Source organism: Gasterosteus aculeatus, chromosome 14 (genome assembly GCF_964276395.1).
Source record: "Gasterosteus aculeatus chromosome 14, fGasAcu3.hap1.1, whole genome shotgun sequence".
Lineage (NCBI taxonomy): Eukaryota > Metazoa > Chordata > Actinopteri > Perciformes > Gasterosteidae > Gasterosteus > Gasterosteus aculeatus.
In genome coordinates, this window is record NC_135702.1 from 5,206,136 (window position 1) to 5,228,403 (window position 22,268).

At 42.6% G+C, this 22,268-nt stretch overlaps 1 protein-coding gene across 2 annotated transcripts; it reads left to right on the top strand.

Moving 5' to 3' along the window:
- Positions 1 to 75: 75 nt before the first annotated feature.
- ccbe1 (collagen and calcium binding EGF domains 1) lies at positions 76 to 22,119 on the top strand. 2 transcript variants are annotated; one of them, XM_040198207.2, is made up of 11 exons: positions 76 to 500; positions 587 to 667; positions 13,975 to 14,027; positions 14,230 to 14,364; positions 14,797 to 14,934; positions 15,826 to 15,935; positions 17,018 to 17,126; positions 17,490 to 17,629; positions 18,804 to 18,839; positions 20,286 to 20,321; positions 20,751 to 22,119. In XM_040198207.2, exons 1-11 carry the CDS (start codon positions 397 to 399, stop codon positions 21,021 to 21,023), a joined length of 1,215 nt encoding a protein of 404 aa, XP_040054141.2. In that variant the 5' UTR covers positions 76 to 396; the 3' UTR covers positions 21,024 to 22,119. The 2 variants fall into 2 exon arrangements, with proteins under 2 accessions (XP_040054141.2, XP_040054142.2); XM_040198208.2 differs by having other exon boundaries at positions 155 to 500; positions 15,892 to 15,935.
- The last annotated feature ends 149 nt before the right edge of the window (positions 22,120 to 22,268 follow it).

Sequence of the window (22,268 nt, forward strand, 5' to 3'; positions counted from 1 at the left end):
CGTGTCCGTCGGTGCGCGTGTGTGCGTCATCAGGTGCTCACGTGCTCGAGCCGGTGTTGGGGAGGGTGGAGGGATGGGGGGGTGAAGGATGCAGTCAACGTAAGTAAGTTTCACCGGAGAGAAAGTGTGCGTCTGTTTTCTGTCCCAGAAAACGTTTTTTTTTTTTTAAACATATTCAAGCACAAAACTGAAAGGAAAAAAAGGAAAAAATCAGAAGCGAAAGTTACAGTTCGGAAGTGACAGTTGACCCAGGAGAGATTGGGAGGTTGGGGTGGGTGGGAGTTGGGGGGGTGGAAGGTACTGCCGCTGCGCTCCGCCGCATCAGTCCCAGACGCTGGAGCAGTTGGAGGTGGAGGTAACCATTACGCGCGTGCCCTGCCGCCAGCGCCTGATGAGATGACACTGAAACACCGCAGGACTCCTCTTCTGCTCGCCGTCACCTGCATGTACTTCTCGGGAGGCTCGCTGTGGTCCTACCAACAGCAGGATGACAGCCACGGGTAAATGCGGCGCGGCGCGCGCGTCCCGCGCACAATGACGCGCGGAGAAAAAGTAAAGTAAACTTTGAAATGTTTGTGTTTCGCAGTGAAGAGTGCTCGGAGAATAACATTTCTACCACAAAGTACCCCTGCATGAAGACCAGCGGGGAAGTAACGGCGTGTTACAGGTAGGAGGGATCCGCGTGGCCGGATGCTGTTCAAGTGGAGTTATAATGGTGTGAAATGCGCTCCGGTGTCGTTTCATGTCAAATGCACCCCTTTTCACCCTTTTTCATCATTCAGAGCAATGACGTTGTTTAAATTGTACTGAACACTGGTCACAGTTGGTTTTTTTTTTGGAAGCATGGAAAGATGAGGCAAAATCACAAAATGATGTTATATTTCTAAAAGGAAAATCAGCAGTGTTCCTTTGAAGATTCAAGTGATTTATTTATTTTTTTAATGGATTTCCTCTCTGTCTAATGTTTATATGAGTTGTCTGCTTCCGGCAGTCTATCATTGAAGAACTCCATGAACCTTCAACTTTGATATCGTGAGAAATCAAGAGCTATTTGGGAAGAGTAGATGTTCCTCTTTATCATCCCTTTGTGGTTTTACCATAGCAATCTAAATATCCAGCAGCCTCCTGATTGGACCATTATGCTCTGACACTGGCTTTGATTACTGCAGTTCACACTGTGGACGCAGAGTCTACTCGCCTCAGAGGCCACGGATTAAGCTGTTAGAAGCTAATCCGTCTTCATTGCAAGGGGCCACCTCGCCGGAATAATAAAAAAAAGACTCAAAGAAACGTTCACTTTGTTCTTCGCTAAAGGTCATTAATCTTTGTTATAGAATATTTACAGTTCTCAACAAAGAAGTCAGACAGGTGTCAGTTATCTTTGATATGCACCAAACCGGAAAGTCAAATCATTTTTTAAAGGAATTAAATTCCAGCCTCCAGCCGCACCACCACTTCTTACATGACTCCCTTAAGATATATTTATTACATGATGGACAGGCTGTCAAGATTACTCCGGCAATAAAATCATGCAACTTATTAAGGGAAATGATTTCAAACTTATCTTGATTCATAGCGAATCTATTTCTGCACGTCCTTATCTGCGAGAGTGTGTCGAGAACTGAAGTAATGCCAGATTGTTGAATAACTCCTCCGAGAAGTCTTTCCGAATGTCGAATTTGAATGGTTTCATCTCTGCATCACTCGACAAACTGCTGGCTGTGGTACAAACACTCAGTGACATCCTGTTTGATCCTCAAATCCCAAACACATTCTTGACATAATTATGTTGCTTTATGTTTATTGGCTGCCGCCACAGTTGTTTCCCACAATGTTTATTTAAGAAAGGAAAGAGGGTTTCGGCTAAGAGCCAAGATGATGTGCCCCGGGTGCGTTTCATTTCACCTGCACGGTGTGAGCTGATGACTCCCCATCAGGCCTCTGGTGCTGAGTGGGGTATAGTGTCATCGCAGTGCCAAAGACGCAGATTAATGATCTAAATTTGATAAGTTGAATGGGGAATTTGGCGTCATCTACAAGTGCAATTGCGCCTTGGCCCTGACTGAGATGCAGTTCAAAGGGAACCAAGCGTGATTTAAGTTGGCAACACTCTGATGCCAAAGAGAAATATGGCATTCATTAGGCCCTCTAGAGTATCAGTGTCTGACCATCCCGGGACATTAAGTCACTGCTGTCCTATTGATGTAGAAGTCGTTGCTTGTACACTCAGCCCTCGGGACGCACATTTGTATATGTTCTTATTTTCATCAGTTTCAGTTTTATTAGATCTGTGGAACTGCAGAAGTCAGATTAGCGTCAGTTTAATGCTACTGAAGCTCACAATGAACATGTGCGGCTCCTTCGTGGGGCGAATACAAGCGTTGTGACCGTGGATAGCTTCTAAAGGATTTTCATTCTCGCTAAACATTTTAATTAATGGAATCTTTTTGCCAATGAATAGAAATGCTGTCCATTACAGGCGGGTGCAATTCTCAAATCTATGGAGTAGTTGCCAGGCAACCAGCAGAGATACTATGATGTCACCGGTCTTAACCAAGAAATGCAAATGAAACCATTCTGGGAATTAACTGTAGTAATTCTTCCGTGCATTAGCAAATAAAAGCCCCCATGTTTTTTTTAAGTAATCTTTGAAGAGCCCTTTTAGTGCATATCCCTTTTGGGGTTTTCAGAAATAAATAAAAAAGTTGTAAGCCGTCAATCAATGAGCTTTAAACGTGTATTTGTGTTGCATTTGGACTGCAAGAAAGATCGTCACATTTGGTGAACGCGTTGATGGATTTTTGCATTTCCAATTCTTAAAATAGTTTGTAGCTTTGCAGGGTTGTGTGGAGTTATGTATTCTTGGCGCAATATGAGACGCGAGAGGTTGTGCAGAGCTTTGTGTTCCAGACACTGCACCTAAATCACGGCTGTCTGTGCTTGAAGCACAACTGCTATACAAGCCAAAGAAGTGTTTGATTGAAATGATAAGGTGTGTGCTGTTCCTTCCAATTTGGCAACAACTTCGGTGTTAGGCAGCGGTCACTATTGTTTCTTTTTTTCAATGTACCTCCCATAGATCTGTTTGTCATTATTAAAGGCGCTAATATATTAGTATTACAGCATTCCTGAGGTTGTTTATGTTGTTGTTTCTCTCTGGTCCCTTCACGTCATCGTTGCTCATCTGGACCATTTTTTCTTTATCTTCAGTGTGTTTTCAAAAACATAAACCGATCACCTTTTGTGTCCTTGTGCCTCACAAAGCGAGATGACTGGCTCACCCGGACGAATGCGCGGAGTAGTAATGCGACCCACAAGGGGTTTTAAATGTGAGTCCGTGTTGCAGATTCGGTTGGCGCTGAACATTGATTCTTTTATTGTTTTCATGCTGATGTGTGGAACGCGGAAACTTCAGCGCAGTTTACTCGGAACGTGCACGTTGTTTTTCTTTTCTTTTTTCTTCAGCTCTCTGAATATCCAGGATGAAAGCCAGATCCGATGTGTTAACTGTCCTCGGACAGAGGCACATAACCATTGTTTATAACTCCTTCTAAGCAGAGCACAGTGAGAGCGATCGCTCCGCTCTACAGCTGCAACAGTTATGCGTAATCGACGTGCGGCATTTGTAATTGTTGCTTATGTTATTCTTTCCAGATAATATTGCTGGTACTAAGCATTTTGCTGCGCGTCCCCCCCTTTCCCCTTGTCCGATGCTCCCCTCCTCCTCCTCCTCCTCCTCCTCCTCCCACTCTGGAATTCGGGGGAAACTGGTTGACGCAGTGTGGAAACTGCGCATAGCATTCCTTCATCCCCTCTGTGAGCGCAGATGAGGGTCTTTCAGACGCACTTGGGTCTTGAATCTTTACCTGCTCATTGTGACGTACAGTGAATCCGGCGAGCAGGACGTTTGTGGAAATAAATTAGGGGGATTTTCTATTGATATTTTGGGGGGATTCCCAGACTGTCCGCTGGTCCCTCTCGTTTCCTTACCTTTTTCAAATCTGGTTTGCGCATCAAATTTAATGGACAGTATTGTAGCATCCTCCAGGAGATCATCTAACAGTTAAGCTTCCAAATATATAATATTATTAAATGAATGTAAACTCATCCTTGGGCAAAAAGTTGTTTTTGAGTCCTTCTTTAAATATCCCTTTACTTTTTCAACTTTTTGGCCTGACACTATTACAAATAAACTACCATATAATACAATTAGTCACTAAGTCCAGATGATGAAAACCTTCATCTGGAAACTCAATGATTTGGGAGATGGAAAATATGAAGGCTTTTAAAAGGACTCTGTCGTGCAAGCATTTGGATTGTCTGTTATTACTTACTAATCAAGTCATCAGCCACCTCGTGCGGTGCTGGAAATGCGTCACAGAACCAGTTAGTTGACTCGATAAGTATTCTTGTCTGGACAGAAAAAAGAGGAGCACTTCATGTGCAAAGATTTAGGCGGATTACTGCAAAGTTAATTCACTCGCTGTTGTTCTGTTGTAAACAATGTTTTAATGGTTTTGACTTAAGGGATTCCAAACACACAGATGCTAATTGCCAAAGTATTTTACATTTATCAAAACTACATCTGGAATAACTTACAAAATGAAAATATTTTTTACTAATGACAACTTGTTAAGCTGCTGCAGTTCATGAGACAAAATGCATCACGACAATGTTAATGGGTTGTCTGAGGAAGGAGTGTGGACGAGTTCCAAGCTGTTTCACAACAGTCCTTTGAGTTTACTGGAATGAACCTCAGATAGATGCAGAGTGAGATAACGCCAGTGAACATCATGCCAGTCCAACATGCCTGAAATGATATCCAGTACCTGGCGCCGTTCCCCACAATCTTCCTACGGCGTAATCGGAGAAAGGTTAGAGTGAAAACTTCTGGTTTACTGTACTCTGTTTCAAAACGACATTTGGTATATTATTAAAGGCTGTGAAACTTTGGCTTATTACAAGTCTGGCTGAATCTCTGCGGTAAATAACCGGCACAACCACAAGCTTGGACTGATACATCCCAAAGCCCAAACCCCCGGAATTATACATAATGTCCTGTCAACGAAAAGACATCAACATCTGTTTTTTATCAATATTCGGTAAGATAATATTTAGCCTTTTAACAGTGTGTCACAGAGGCTGCACAAAGAGCTGACCTGAGCATTTTCATTACAACGCTTCTGACGACAGCTTCGGCTCATATTGAACGTTAAAATGATTTAAAAGGACACGGGTGAGGTCAGCTGTCAGAGGAAGTAATGATCCTGGTCGGTCTGGTAAGTCTGATAACAGCGCTGGATGTCCACAGCTGACAAGTTCTCCCAAATGGAGAGCAGAATAAATCGAGCTCAGAGCCACTTGAGTAAATTGTTCACATCTTCTGTCTCAAAAAGTCCCCGAAAATATAGTTTTGCGCGACACTTTTGATTCATTATGAGTGTACTCATCTGCATGTCCCACTTAAGTCCCCTGCACAGGTGAGATTAGTACGTAAGGCCTCTAGACCTCATTTAACATGCATCATTATTCAGAAACAGCTAATTATTTTTTCTCCAAAAAATAACAACAACATTTTCTCTCAGGCGTCAAACAGAAATCCCCAAAGTGATCTACAAAAGAAAACAACACACAAGGCTTTAGCACATTGGCTACTTTAAATATATACTGTGTAAACCTTTTTAAATGTTGCTTTCTTGCCACCGTGCTGAGGGTCAGAGGTGGGAGGCCTTGTTCTGATATTAGTCTGTCATTCATCTTAACTCCCGTAAGGGGGGGGGGGGGGGGGAGTGTTGACATTTAGCAAAACCTTAAAAGCATGTAAAAGAGTTATTTTAAGTGGTGATAGTCCTCCACATCCCGAGTACGACGCAGTGAGGTGTACGTCATCCCGGGCAGAGCAGGGGAGGAAATTCCTTAGTGACGGATGAACAGCACAAGCAAAAAGCCTCTATAGCTTCTCTGGACTTTGCATGAGTTCATAAATGTCCTGCTGGATTCACTATTTCATATTTATTTGACCATTGCAATTAGCAGGAAAAGAAATCCCACATTATATTACATTTCTCACTAATAAATATGACATCTCTTTGACTTCTTTCTCTCTTCATATCTTTGTTTCATTTTTGTTTCCTTAATTGATAAGAAACACGTATTCTTTTCCACCCTAATCAAACATATCATATGCACGTTTTCAGTACTTACTAGCATAAAGTCATTTGATTTGATTCCCTTTGCATTTTACCATCTGTTTTCTTTTGAACCTAATACGAAACATGCCTTTACTGGAAACACCATGACCGAGAGTTCGTGTTCCAGTTTCTTTGTAATGTGTCCTAAAGAGTTTCACCAGAATAGTCTGACACATGTTGTGTGGACGATTTTGACCCGTTTCCCGGAGGCCACATTCTTCACCAATATACAGTAGTTCTCCAGAATTGCGGAGGACAGACGGTAAATAGAGATGGATGTTCTCCCTCTGTCTTTAAAGTCACGTATAGGGTTTAAGCGTGCAGAAAATCTACTGTAATAAAGTGACCTTATATCCGCAATATCACTACGGCTCGTCCATTTGACCTCTTTGCACCTTGTGTCATTTTAAATCATCAGTCATTTCATATTGCAAAAGAACATGCGCGCTAACACGAGAACAGATACAAGGAATTAGGATCTTGAATCTAATTTTAAGTACACGCTAAATGTTGGTAGACCAAATATTTATTTGTTGTCTAGTGAGATTTGAGTCTGTGTGTTTTCTGTTCTCACAATTTTAGTCTAATATATTTATACGTTTTTTTAAATCAGACTTTTACTTCTTTTGGCCGTGGCTCAATCGCCCATCTGTTTCCTTCTTTGGAGAACTGAACTATAGTGGTCACGCTGTGGTTGTGCGATGGTTAAGATACGTGATGATATGTGAACCACAGGCTGCTTGTTGTTCGGGACGGCTCTGCGAAAAACACATTCAAATAGCATCATATCATCTCTGCATCAAAACAGGATCTCCTTGACAAGTTAATCAGCCAATTGAAAGCTATTATGTGTGTGTTTAAATATGTGTGTGCATTTTTATTTTTGAAACACATTTTGGGGGTCTTTTGAAGCCTTATTTTATTCTCCCATGAGTAAGAGGAATATAATTTGCAAATCCATCAGCCCTGAAGGACAGCAGCTAACCACACACCATCATCATCATCATCTTTTGGTGGCTTTCGGCCACGCAAATGTTTTCCTCTTCCATTGAGATTTTTGTTTGTGTGTTTCAGAATTTCAATACTTCATTGAAGTAAACTGTTGCTGTTAAGCTTCTTCTAGTTCCTCAGTAAATTACTCTATTGATTTCCCTCTTACGCAGCACCATGGAGCCCAAATATCATGTGGCTTTGATCGATTGTATATCGATGGAGGGATTTTATTTCTTGTGAAATTCTGAGGAGGAGGCGGCGACACATTAAACCAAAACCAACTATTGAAAGACCGACTCAGAAAAAAAAGAACATCTGCTTAATACATTTGAATATTTTGTTGGACAGAACTTTACATTTTTATAATGTGATGAAATATATAAATATATAATCCCCCAAAAGATACTGTTGATTTTAGTTCACCTTTTGGGAGGTCAGTTCTTTAGGGACCAGTTTCCCTAAAACCCATTCACACATTTTGCATAGTAGCACCAATCATACTGCAGCCGCTGCTTCTTTCCCAGCAGCTTTCCCACCCTTTATGAAAAAGTAATGAACTGTTAAATCTGTTAATAACAAGAGATGAATTGAATTACCAATAATCCCTTTAAGATTCTCTTAGCATTTCCCTGAACTGCAGGTCGCACGCTTTCACAGCAGCCTCAGTGTTCGGTGGGATGGGATCGGTGACCTCTGGCTCGAACGGTTTGAGTTGGAAACGCGTGGAGCGGCTGCCGGGCGGCTTTACGGTAACGGGCGACAGGCAGCCGCCCCGCAAACTTTTTCCGGAAGTGTCAGCGTCAGAGGCGCCACGCACAACTCTGCACTTGTCCTCGGCTTTTCCAGGGAAAGTCGACATGAATGAAACCGGGAGTTTCTCAGCTGAAAACGTGACACACGCAGACAGATTTCACTAAAGATTACACAGCGTGCGGTCGGAGTCAGAAGTCGTTTGTCTGAGCCGGGAACACCGCTGAGGAAAGGCAGCGGAGGACGGCCTCCGCAATAGCTGACGGCTTGTATTTTGGCTCCAGCTGTCCGCGGCAGCTGGAGCCAAAACTGAGGTGCTTTGCTGCAGTAAATCTCATTGAAGAACTGCCGGTTTTGTTGGATTATACTTGGCAGATGCCGGCGCAGCAGGATTGCGGTACGTGGGCCAAAGTGTCTGTTAACAGCAGATGGATTGCAGGGTTAATATGGAGAAAGGCCACTATTTCAAGCGACCTTTTCCTGCCACACGAAAAGAGGCCTTTCTCTCGTTGCCGTCTTGTATAACAATGATTTGTTCTATTTATGGCTGCACACTGGTCAGCATGCAGGGGCCGTTGTTTACTGATGTGAACCACACATCCAAAACTTTATTGACAAAGGTAAAATGAGATTAACACCATTGACAGATACGATATGTGAAGCTGGAGCAGTTTGTTTGTAGTTTGTACGGTTAAACGAAATTAGATTTAACATTTGTACGCCGTTAACATTAGCAAGCCTTCGGAGTGCTGCAAGACAGATGATGTTTCCTTCGGACGAGTGGTTCTTTATCTTCATGCTAAGCTAAGCTTAGTGGCTGCAGCTTTGCATCGAATGTCTCCCCAGTGAGGTTTCTGCAAGAGAAGCAAAGTGTATTTCTCAAAATATAAACTTTTCCTTAAACCGACTCTACTGACAAGACTTTACTGCAATAAGCAGCAACACTTCAACTTGTGACTTGATTGTGTTCCTGCACGTTGTGCCTTGAACGAAGCTTGAGATGGTGACATTAAATTGAGCGATACTTATTTTCCAACCAGACAGCCTGTTTGTTTTGATCCAGGGGCCTTACGGGGGATATGGTACCAAAGCAGAGTGACCGTCCTGGGCCGTGAACACTGGGTTCAAACAGTCATTAACAAATAGTTAATGTTGTGTTAATGTACCATGTTAGTGATATGGGGCGCCATTATTTCTCTCTCGTCCGCTCTACACCAAGGAAACGGCATTGCAGAGAGCAACTTCTGTTAAATGAAAGATGGCGATATTTGTTATGTAAGAAAACAATTAAACTAAGATACAAGATAACAAAATTCTAAATGTTAAGAGTGTGGCCTGTTTGCGTGTGATGCCTCTGCAATCTGGCTTTTCAGTTCCCAGTAGTTTTTTGTTCTGTACGTCCTCATTGTATGTCAATTACTGTAATCACTGTAATTACTCTCTGCGGGCAATCCTACCAATTAGACACGTTTATGTGAAATCAACAGCATTTACATTTTTGATGTTTGTTGTTCGGGGCTGCATCAGAGTTTGGCCATTCATTAAGCCTTTTAACCTCATTAAACTCCCAGTTTGGGTTCTATGGATTCTAATAGTTTGATGTTGACGCGTGCCCTCTGGATGTGGTGTGTGGTCCTGCTGTTTTCTGGCATTAGCCAGTTGTATAATGTGATCGTACGTCAGGGCCGAGGGTCCGGCAGCTTGTCTTTGAGTTCTTCTGCCCTTTATTGGCTAGACATTTAATTCGGCTTGATAAATACAAATATTTGGGTTTTCTAGTCATTTCTTTAACGGCAACTGGTGGGAAACCTCGAAGGTGCCCTTACACAGCTGAGTTATTGTTGGACCCTCCAGTCTATGGACTGTCCCTTTAGTCTTTTCACTGAGTTATGCTGCTAATGGCTCTGGGGGTCACAACGATACGGCTGGTGTCTGTGATGGTCCGCCTCCAACAGACAGATTTCAGCTTGTGGAAAAACCTGCTTCTCCATCACTTTACCTTTTATGGCGTCTCCAAACAAGAGCGTCGTAATTACATTATAATGACTAACAATAATGGGACATAATACAGCATATCTGGAGAAACCAATTTAAATGAGGAATGTTGCTGCATTAAGAACCAAGAATTATGAAAATGATGGCGGTCCCTCATGTCGGGTTCCCTCCTTTTCTGAGTGTAGGATTTTTCAACACAAAGGAATCCATGAACTGAGAGGATGGACTCTCTGCACTCTGTTTCTTCAATGTGTGTGTAAACGTTCTGTCCACGGGGGTTTGTTTGTTGGCTGCAGCACCAGCAGAAGTTAATACAGTGTATTTAGTCTATTCTGGAATGTTCTGCTTAACTCCATCTTCTGTTTGTCGTGACGACCAGTGTCAGCTTGCTAAAAATAGATCCTATTTTGACATGCTGGGGTTTTATTTCCAAATGAAATAATCAGAATCTCCAGAACAAACATCCAATGCAGAAGATTTATAAACTGCACTGCACCTTTTGTTCATTTATTTATGGTGAGGGACCTGCAGAGGGGGGAGTGTGTGAGTGTGTGTGTGTGTGTGTGTGTGTGTGTGTGTGTGTGTGTGTGTGTGTGTGTGTGTGTGTGTGTGTGTGTGTGTGTGTGTGTGAGAGAAAGTTTAATAAGGCTCTCACTCAAGAAGTCTTTCTTTCATAATCCCCGATATTTATCTCAAACTCACTTATTTTCATTGAACCAGACTGCTCATGGTGCTACTTCAGCATGTGGCACCTCGCCACAAATCAAGCGAAGGGATTCTACTGAATAAAAAGTCTACAGTAGGTGGCCAGCTACAACAATTGTGGCTGCAAATATTGATCCATGCCCTAAAAGTAGTAAAACACATAAATCACACCTTTCCTCGGCCCGCCGTCCCGTGTTCAGATTACTTGTTGTCCGAACATAACTAAAAAACATTCGATTTACAACGATGCAAAGCAGATAAAATCAGCAAACCCTCACGTTTGATTTGCAGTTGTGTCTTCTCCACTTTGAAAAACATCTCCTCGAGTGGAATGCAGACATGTTTTTGTAAATCCCCGCTAGACAAATAAGCCTCTCACTGAGCAGGCTGCATGTGTTGCCTCCCAGCTGTGTGTGTCTGTGTGGGATACTTAGTTTTGTAGAGAGTCGAGCTCGCTGGCACGTGATGAAGAGGGTATTTACTGCATGCATCGTCGTCCTCGTGCATTTCTTTTTTATTTTGCTCCTGCTGTGGTTCCCTTCCACCCGCGTACGTCGGTGTGAGTTAGTGTGTTTCATCACGAGTCAAAGCCGGGCCGGGCCAGTCCTCCGTGTCGGTTCAGGGGCGGTCCGGTGTTTGTAAGGTAATTAGAGTACTTGCGGTTCAACCCGGGTTACTGAGGTCAGACTAATCTATGTCTAGATTTCAGGGAGGCCCCGGTGGAATGGTAGGCATCACTGCTGAAAGGTAATAACCTTTTTTGATAAAAAAAAAAAGAAGGCACAGGTGGCAAAACAATCCAATTGTCTGTGAAGTGCGCTGAGCAAGTGCAGGTGTAGCGCGAAAAGCTGGTTTAATGTGTGTGTGTGTGTGTGTGTGTGACTGTGGAAACTCATTGATATTCCTCGTAGAAAAGGGTCACGAATGCTTCGGGGACCCTGCGCCCCACCTCTTGTCCTCTCACTCATGAATATGAATGAAATCCACATGTGTTTTCAGTTTGGGTGCTGATTAGCACACGAGTCCACGAGCACCCAACACGCTCGCACAGCATCGTACCCCGAGCATCTGTGGTGCGACGTCCTCGGCCTGCGTGCGCGATGACTCAGCGTGGTCTGAGCTCTCTGATTACCCACGAGTAATCTCTGATAGGATTTATTCTATTGGATGGCAAACCAACAAAGGCCCATTCATGCGGTGCTCTGTGAGTGTCCCCCGGTGTGTCACAGTGAACGACGATAATTTAGATCTGAGCTGTTTCTGCTGTTCTAACATCAGTGGGAGGAGCTTAGCGCGACTATTAAGGCTTATTAAGAATCAATGACAGATGTCATTTGGATATAATCAAAGCTGATGGGGGACAATGCTTTTAGGTTTAGCATTGGCGAGTTGTAGCAGAGGTGAGACTTCACACTCATCATCATCTTACCAAGGTGCATTTGGACAGAGAGTAGTAATTGCAGACTTAACTAGTTCCACATGTCTTTTGACACAAAGATTCCAAAGCAGCCACCGGTGTAACTGCTGTGCATTAGTCTTTTTTACCTGGACTATGACATTTTTAAACAAATTTTATGAAAATGTCAGCGCTACCACAGCTACACGTCTGGTATGTGATGACAATCTTACTTACATGTATCAGCCGTGTAGCTCTGAGACTGAACAGATTTTCCTCCCCTTGACTATAAATCGTATAGTTGGTTTGAGGTTATTTTATTGCTTTAGTGCGTTGACCTCCAGCCCAATATCTATCACACAGTGTCTTTACAAGACATGTTGTTTTAACCTGCAGTTCATATCATTTCCATCTTGGTTTTTTACGTGTCCACCGCTCTCCTGCTCGGCCTGTTTTCATGTCCAAGTGTCAAAATAGTCAAGATAGTCAAGGTTACCAAAGGGACAACATATGAATGCAACTATTACAAATGAAATCAATTGATCTAAAAGGACAATTCCAGATAAAACTGAAATTTTGTTTTAAAAGTGGTTCCAAAAGATTGATTTATTTATAGATATAGGGAGATAAAGTACAATAAGACTGAATATTTTTGCGCTATAATGAGCATTTTGCTGAATGATAATCGAATAAAGATACAGTTCAGTAGAACATGAACTTCAGCACAGATATGAACCCAGTTTCCATGCGATGTTGCCTTTCTCATGATCTGCTGGAGACGGACACAGATGTTTGTTTTCACATGATTGTTCAACTATCCTTGGTTATTTTGCTAAGCTGGTTATTTGCTATAAGTACCTTCTGTCTTCGTGGGGATGTTATTGTGACATGAAAATATTGGGTCACACAGGAAACCATCCTCAGATCAGGGCTCCGTCTCCCATCCACAAACAACCACAACTGCCCGCGCTTTTACTGTAGTTGTGCACATGTATGTGGAGGATGTATGCCTCGTCCAAAACAACTACTGCCTTTTATCCGCAGCTAAGGACAACCTCTAATTAATGGTTCCCCCAATACCATCCGTCATGTGTGCAAATACACACAGTTTGTGTTAAAGCCTTTGGCTGCTCTGCATCCCGTGCCCATGAAAATTACTTTAAAAGCCCCCGACTGTAGAAGGTAAATCCATTGGATTGAAGGGTGCAGAGTCTGTGATTTTCTTTGTTTTACCGGAGTTAAATTTCTGTAACAATGTATCTTCCTTTATTAAATGTGCCATTTGATTCGTGAACACAAGTGCAGTCAGCAAATGGGACATCTTAATTAAAGTGAAATGAAGAGTGAGATGCACCTTCTTTCTGTTCCGAGTTACTAATGGATAATTTTGGAGAGAAATCTCAAACGTCTAACTGTCAGTCTAACTGCCTTTCGTTAACATAATCTGTTTTTCTTACCCTCGTGTATGATTTGGATCTCTTTACCTCTCCTACGGGGTGTGGCGTTCACGAGCAGCAATTCAGACAGTTTTGAAGCCACATTAGCAGTGACTTTGAGGATGACGGTCAGTCCACCACTTTGGTACCGACAGAAATATGGCAACTATTAAAAAACTAAGTAACAACCAGTGGCTTGATTATCATGAGAGATCAATTGTCCCCTGTGGATTAATCATTTGTTGATCTCCTTGCTTTTCCTCTTGCATCATTCATTTGACATTTGTGGATTTTAGTGACATTTAAGGACAACTTTAGGATGGATAACCATAGAAAAATTAGAACATACATTTATGTCCTCTTCTGGATGAATCAATCATTTTGGTTACACTGTAAATGCATATTCAACAAACAACAACACACTACACTATTATTACCTGTCATTATGCACCTTATGCATAAACATGGGACCTGATACTTTGGCTTGTGTCCATTTGATGTTTTACAGGAAGAAATGTTGCAAGGGCTTCAAGTTTGTGTTGGGCCAGTGCATTCCTGAAGGTAGGGAAAACGTCTTGTCTTGTGTGTTTGTGATAAAATGATCCATCAAGTCCCTTAAGGTTTGATTTGTTTTTAACGTCACGGCGTGTTTAACCCATGACCCTTTTTTAAATTTTTAATTGACAAAAAAATTGACGCAAGACCCTCTTGCATTTTCTTGTGTACACATAATTGTAATGAAATGCCTTGTTTATTCCTGCAGACTATGATGTGTGTGCTGGCGCCCCCTGCGAGCAGCAGTGCACCGACCATTTCGGTCGAGTGGTGTGCACCTGTTATCCCGGATACCGCTACGACCGTGAGCGCCACAGAAACCGAGAGAAGCCCTACTGTGTGGGTGAGGACCTTGCACAGAACCTCGCCGACGAGGACGCGCCTCACATTCTCACATTTGTAATGTGAAATGAAGGCGTGTGTTGCTCGCCCTGTCAGTTAGTGCACACCTGCACTCTTCTGTCTATTTAATAAACAATATTTAAGTACAACAATTTCGGACAAATTCAAAAATGAGCTCGGCAAAAACTTTTGAGCCACTCTTTTAAAATAAACCTCAGCAGAATTATTGATAATATGTCATTTGTCTTCCATTATCACTTACCATAATAACTATTTGCTAACTTTTTATAATTCGATATATGTTGTTGGATATATATATATATATATATATATATATATATATATATATATATATATATATATATATATATATATATTGGTTTTATTGACACTGTTTTTCTTTCTTTTCTCTCATGGTCACTAATACTTATAGACATCGATGAATGTGCAAACAATAGCATGACTACGTGCTCTCAGATCTGCGTTAATTCCGCGGGGGGCTACAGGTGTGAGTGTGAGAAAGGCTTTTTCCTGGAAGAAGATGAGAAAACATGCACCAAGGGGGAGAGAGGTGAGAGAACTATTTTTACTCACACATTTTCTCTTTATTTAAGGGCGCATGTGACTGCGATGTGAAGCTGACCACACATTGTTATTTGGTGTTAGAAAAGCAGATGGGGGTGGAGGGAGGGAGGGAGGGGGGGGGGGGGGGGGCGGTTGCTCGGGTACTGCAAACATAGACACCTGGTAACCATTACACATCCCAGCTCCCTGTGCATGTCAGAACATTTCTGTCTCCCAAACATACCGCTGGCCCCGCGACTCCTGGTCTTTTCAGATCTGCTGGATGCATAAAAAGAAAACATTACGAAAGGTTCGACCGATAATAAAGTATTTTTTGCCCCAGATTCAGTTGCAAACGAAGCGTTCAGGGGCTGCAGATTTGCTACTTCCTCCCACGAGTTTATCTTCCATTACCTCCTATAACATGTCAGGGGAAGATGTAGAGTGAGGAACAAGGGTTCATTTAGTCATGTTCTTGCTTTATGTCATGCTGCTTCGTAACGTGGAAAACGCCGTTCAGACACTTTCACTCTGCCATAAAATATATGCACTTGTAGAGAAGGGGCCATTTTCCTAGAGGTCACAGACCCGCCAGGCGACACGGTTCTCTACATTTAATGTTGTTATTTCTTTTATCAGGATTGATGGACGTGAGTTGCAAACATTTTGATGTGGTTTCTGAATAAAGACTTTTTTATTGTAAAAAGTGTTACTGAACAAGCACTTAGTTAGAATCTCACTGTTTTGTATTGTTTGTTTTGAAAATATATTAATTTCCTTATAATCGGATTGCTTTAATACTATTTGAAGTTATCGTTTTTAAGACAATGTGCTTAAATCATTATAAAGTATTTTTTAGTGCACAAGGTGATTTTTTTTTTTTATTCCAAATTCCCAGCGGTGCATCTCTTTGAAAAGTCTGACAACGTGATGAATGTTGTAACTTGCTCTGCCACTTGTGAAGATTTCCACCAGATCAGGGAGTCTGTCTTGCAGCTACAACAGAAGGTAAGAGTCAGAAAAAAAAGAAAAGGAAAATATTTATCTTACAAATATGAAATTTATTCCATGCAGCCTCTGCACCACTTTTATCTAATCCATAGATCTGTTTTATTAATATATGGTTGAGGCCCCCGAGAGCATTAAACTCACTGTCTGTATTCGGCCGAACGTAAACATCTGCAGAACGGCTCCATGTCTTCAAGCCACCTGAAGGTCTCTCTCTTTTACTAGGAATCCATATCTAACAGTATTTCAGAAACAAAAGCAGGCCGACTTTTACAGCTTCCGTGAGATTTATTGTAGCACTTTATTTCCTAAAATGCCTTCACGCACTGTAGCCAGTAGATTTATCCCATAAGTGTGAATTGGTGGACAGTCTGTGTGAAACTCCAGGTCAGGTTACGTTTACCTGTCTGTAATTAGGTTTAATGTTAATATATTAGGCAAACAAATACCGTACACTATACTATATGAGAAAGTATGTTGTCATTTACTCTCATCATGGGAATGTCAGAGCATGAATATAGATCACACCACTGTTCAAACCCCAGCGCCCAAGGTCACAGCATAATGCTCTGATCAGCAGGTGAACCACAACCTGTGTGTGTGTGTGTGTGCGTGTGTGGACATATGGTTATATGTCTGTCCGCATAAATTCTGATTTGTAGGCCCTCGCCGGACAGCGAGGTCTTTCTTGTGTGTCCCACTGGGTTTTGCCAAATCCACATGATGTTATACTGAGATCCAATATAACTTTTCCAGAGTATGTCGCTTAGCATACAGAGCAGAAACTCTACTGGTCTTACTGAATAATGCAGAGGGGTTGCCCAGACCTTCTTCTGTCTGGGTGCAGCTTGTTCCATGAGGAATATCAGCTTTCATCTTTGGCTTAATGTGTCTTTTTAACCTAATAATGTGTTCCTTCAAGTGTGTGATTCTCTGGTCTCGTATGACACTGCAGGACTTGGACTTGGACACTGCAGGACTATGAATCAGCGTGTTAGGAAATGACAACCAAAGGGATTATTGGCAGTCGACCTGTCATCTATTTCTACATTAAGTCTATATTTTCTGCATCCGTTTTCAAGATGGCCTTGCTGTCAAACAGCGCCGACGTCCCACAGCAGATGACCAGCAAGAAAGTCCTGACTCCTCCCATGTTTTTACCAGGTCCTCCAGGTCTCCCCGGTCCTCCAGGTAAACACGTAGAGCTAAAGAAATATATAACAGTTTAGAAGCAAGACCACGAGTCTACGGCAGAGACTCCACTTGCGGCTGTGCTTTGACTGCTAACATCGGCATGCTAACACGCTGACAGGGACAGAGTTTTTTAGGTTTGCCATCTTAGTTAATTGTGAGCTACTAATATTTGCTGATAAGAAATAAATCCAAACTGCAACTGACAATGACGGGAATGTCATCGTTGGAATTTCAGGTATTTGGTTATGAACTTAAGTACCAGCATTTATCTATTTTTCAAAAACCATTATCTCTCTTGCCTGTTTGTTTGTTTTAAATGTGTTCTCTTAAGTTCACTAATACCAGTCTGAATTGTTTTAGGAGATCCAGGACCAGAGGGCCCTCCAGGGCGTTCAGGGCTGTCGGGCCCCCCCGGGTTCCCGGGTCCCAGGGGCTTGATGGGACCCATTGGACCCACGCCTGACCTGTCTCATGTCAAACGCGGCTCCAGAGGACCGGTGGTCAGTTACTAAACTTTTCTCTCTCAATTATCATAAATAGTTGTGTTGTGTCTTTGTTACAATAGAGTTGAAAAATCGCCCCGTATTCACTTTGTAATCCTGGAACAGTAGACAAGGAGAGCTGGGATTGATTTGTCCTTAAAAAGTATTCAACTGGCACACTTCAGAAAAAATGTCCCATCCCGCACGCTCTTAAAGAAACCCAAAATTCCACTAGGTGAAAAAGGATGAAACACTTAATGGCAGAAATAACAAAGAAGTCTGAATCCATTTACAGCTCTGGCTGTTTTCTTTGGCTCGCTGTGATTTTGTGCCTGCAAGTGTGAACCCTTGGTGCGAAAGTGTGGGATCTAATTCAAGAATGTGCATGAAGCGGCCATAGAGACATGTTTCTAGTTTTTACAGCTTGGGTATTTATACAATCACATTACTGATAAATCAGACCATCAACACTTGCAATTAGTTACATCACGAGCTGCACGCTGCAAACCCCAGAAGCCTTGATCACTGTTTTCATTGTAGAAATTGATCTATTGCTTGGTGTGCGTGTCTGACATTTCCATTTGTTTAAGTTCACGACTCTCTACGTTCAAGACCTGTTAATACACGTAATCAGTCCACATGCTAACATGAAGGAGAGTCGTACTTCTCTCCACAAAAGAACCGGGATTAGATTCCGAGCACAGCTACGGGGTTTGGCCACCGGGTCACATGTGTTGCGTGTCTGCACGTCGGCGTTTCAGTAGATGATGAATGCGGTGGGTCGTGTGACTCGCAGGCTCGGCGCTGATCTGAAGGTTGGCCCTACTCCCTCGTACAATGTCTTAAGACTTCTTCAATGGCGATTATCCCAGGAAAGAGATCAAAGCTCGATCTGCTATCCAGCTGATCTCACTCAGAAATGTCCTGCATGCAGGCAAAACAGTTAATCTCAGATAATCGCCGGAGTGCAATGAGCATGTCGGTTTTGAAATTTGAAAAGATTAAGAATGAACTCGTTTTCTGTGGAAGTATTGATGTGAGCATTAACACGTGGGGTGGCAACACGAGCAGATGGATGGTCACATAAAGAAGCCCCCCCACATAATCCACTTGCATGTCTTTGGAGAGTGAAAGCAAACTGAAATGACAACAATATAAAAGCTTTTTTTCTTTTCTTTTTTACATTCAACAGGGACCTCCAGGAGCACCGGGAAAGGACGGGCGTAAGGTAAACACAAATCATCTCCTTCAGTGCTTCACGGGCAGCGTTTGTCCCTGCAGATGATTGGATCACTGCAATTCACTACACGTTGAGGGAGGAAGACCGCCGTGCCAAATGGCCGTCGGCACTATTTCCTGCTTGTTGCGACGGAGTTTAATGTGTTGGAAAAGCTTCTCAATGTGAAGGAGAATATTGTACGCCAACATCTTGCTTAATCAGATTTCAGATCACAGATTCTACCAAAGAATCGCCGATTGTTTGGTGCAGTCACGACTGGGTCGGGACCCAAAGGTGGGTTGTGGGAAAATGTTTTGTAGTCAATTACAAGACTTGCAGAATCAAACCAGACGTGTGGGGAGCAGCCAGTCAAGGTAGTCTGGGCTTTGAGGCCTAATCGGACATAAAAGTGACGTGTAGTCGGACAGGAAACTGCTTTCGATGGTGTATGAAAACTAGATTTCAAATCATAATCCCTTTTTAAGGCGAGAGAAGCTGGAGGTATGAAAGCTGAAGAGATTGTGTTGGTGTCACGGGCGTAACGAGGTCCATGAGCCAGTGTTTGGTTAGATGGCGGATCGCGTATGGAACAACTTAGGTGCATCCGCGTTGTTGACACAGCACCTTGGTATTCTTTCACTTCGGCCGGGATGTTTGTGTGGATAGATTGGAGGTTGATGGTAATCCGTCTCTGCGAGTAACAAATCCAAACCATCTGCCAAAACAATCACAGCCCCGTGGTGACCCTGAGTCATAGTCGTGGTTATGTCTGTGTGTGTGTGTGTGTGTGTGTGTGTGTGTGTGTGTGTGTGTGTGTGTGTGTGTGTGTGTGTGTGTGTGTGTGTGTGTGTGTGTGTGTGTGTCAGTGTGTGTGTGTGTGTCAGTGTGTGCTACCGTGGGTCAACAGGCTGCCATGAGACTTTGGAGCCTCGTGCACGGTGTCGTTTGTGCAATAAGAACGAGGCACAGTTTAAAATCTCAGAAATACCCGATTTGCTTTGTTGACTCGAGGGTAGATGAGAATATGGACTCGATACCACTGAAGTCTCTGTGTTGACCGAAGTAAGAAGCCGGAGCAGGAATCCAATTAGCTTAGCTTTGCAAAAATAAACTTGTTTTATTGCGTTAGGGTTAGGGTTTTATCGTTACACTAAATCAAATCAAAGTGTGTGTGTGGTGTTTTTTGCACTTTGGGATTTAATGAAAGAGAAACTACAAGTGAGCAAGTGACCTTTAGAGGAGGAAAGTGTTACCTGTACCTGTTTGCCCCCTGCCCTGTATTAATGTTATGATTTTAATCCTGCACAACACACATTGATGTGATATGCCTGACTGTGATTAGTCTCATCTTGTTCCCAGATTTCTCTCCCTTCCTGTAGCTCTTTAAAAAAAGTTATTCTTGTGCTTTTTCTGTAATTCATATCAGATAAATATTTGTTGTTGGCCCCTCCCCAGGGGGATCGAGGAGCTGCTGGGGCTGTCGGACCACCAGTAAGATTTTTTTAATCTATTTTGATGCCACTCTGGTGTGTATAGTTATATAGTTATTATCCAGAACAACACACTTCAGCTGAAGAATGACAGAGACACAGAACGTTGAGGACTCTGGACATTAGACGACACAGTTGATGAAACTGTCAAACTCAAGGTAAATAGCACCCGGCGCAGAGTAAGCTTTGTCCCCTTAGATAAACACCAATGGTGCCAATGTTAACAAATCATGAGACGCGGCTCAGCGGCAAGAGACCAGCAGCAAGCGTCCATCGATCAGCTCAGGTTTTATGTGTTGAGAACCTTTAGCGCATTGTGTGGATGAATAGTCAGACAGAGGAAATGTAGTATTTCCAATAAAAAGTAGATTAATTTAATGATATCTCTATAAAGAATGTATAAATTGATCGATTGAATTGAAACCACCAGGGTCCCCCAGGCTCCTTTGACTTCCTGCTCCTGCTGATGGCGGACATCCGTAACGACATCGCTGACCTGCAGAGCAAGGTGTACGGGCGAGCCATGCACTCTCCGGGCGACTTTCCCGTGGCCCCCGACAGCTGGCGGGACAACCAGGACACTCTGGATTCGGGCTCGGGGGAGGAGCGCAAGGACGCTCCACCTCAGACAGGCGGAGGATCCAAGAGGAACAGGAAGAGGAAACCAGCGCGAGAGAGGACGGACTTTGACTGGAATATTTAATTAATGGGTTGGGTTTAAATTCTTACTGTCGGGTGTAAATATTGAAGGGGCTTGCTGTTTTTTTATTTAAACAAAATGTACTATATGCCTGTTGATCACAGATGTTTATTTTTGTACAATATCCAAGAGTTTGTGTGAATATTTTTTAACTAAAAGTAGACTCTGGAAATGCATGTCCTTGTCAACATATTGTTCCTTTGTGGCACATTAAACTAGTAGCTCTTCCAGTCTCTAAATCATTCACTTCCCCACAAGCGGCTAGAAGCAAGGAGCAAAAAACTAAACAAAGAGATGAACGTAAAGGTTGGACTGTTATGTGAACACACATCAGTAAAGAAAAAGAAAGAAAGGAAGCCTGTGTGGATCATAGGCGATGTTTCCCCACCAGAGGGAGACATTCTCAAAGCTGTAAAAAGGTTTTACAGGACTGAAGCAAACCCTCCCATGATGACAAATGTTACATTACTACATATCTATGTTTTAGGTTGTTGCCATTAACTACACACCACGCCGAAGGAGACGTTATGATCGCTGACAATGATGAATGTAATATTCAATGTAAGTGCTAAATAGGGGGTGTAGAGAAGTAGTTTTCAGTTAAATAATTGATGTATGTGACTATTGGTGTACGTGACCTGTTGGTGTTTAATTTTGAATTTGTACCAATATGAAAACCTCAAAGGGATTATAAGATGTAATATCGTTCTGTCTTTGTGTCGTATAATGTCAGTAGCTGGAACCTCTTTGGGCTCTGAAGTGAGAACGAGGTTTCAGCACTTGGCTTCAGGCTATTTTTGAAGGTAGTGAAGTATTTTCTGAGCCTTCGCTTCACCTTCTTTTGCACAGCCTCCCCTCTCATACCCATAACTTACATTTGTCTCACTCGGTCCTTTATTTGCTTGATATGATCTCAAGGAGCTATAGACCAAAATAAAGTGGTGTCATTTTACAAAGAACACGCTCAAGAAACCGCCAGTATTGCTCGACACCTCTTGCCCTGAGACTTTTATATTTACTGGTATGTATTTTTGTATTTACATCTTTCATGATACATATTTTTTACACTACTTTAAATGAAAACATTGTTGTCATGTTATAATGTTCTGGGCTCTTCTTATTGTATCACTGTGTGTGTGTGTGTGTGTGTGTGTGTGTGTGTGTGTGTGTGTGTGTGTGTGTGTGTGTGTGTGTGTGTGTGTGTGTGCGCGCGCGACCCGCCACTCAGTTCCCCCCTCCGACCAGCAG

What these genes read in the sequence shown, in the direction of transcription:
- ccbe1 (XM_040198207.2), top strand. Translation starts at nt 397, where the DNA reads ATGACACTGAAACACCGCAGGACTCCTCTTCTGCTCGCCGTCACCTGC. An exon ending in AGAGAAGCCCTACTGTGTGG is followed by an intron (nt 14,365 to 14,796) that starts GTGAGGACCTTG and finishes TAATACTTATAG; the next exon opens with ACATCGATGAATGTGCAAAC. An exon ending in TCTTGCAGCTACAACAGAAG is followed by an intron (nt 15,936 to 17,017) that starts GTAAGAGTCAGA and finishes TCCGTTTTCAAG; the next exon opens with ATGGCCTTGCTGTCAAACAG.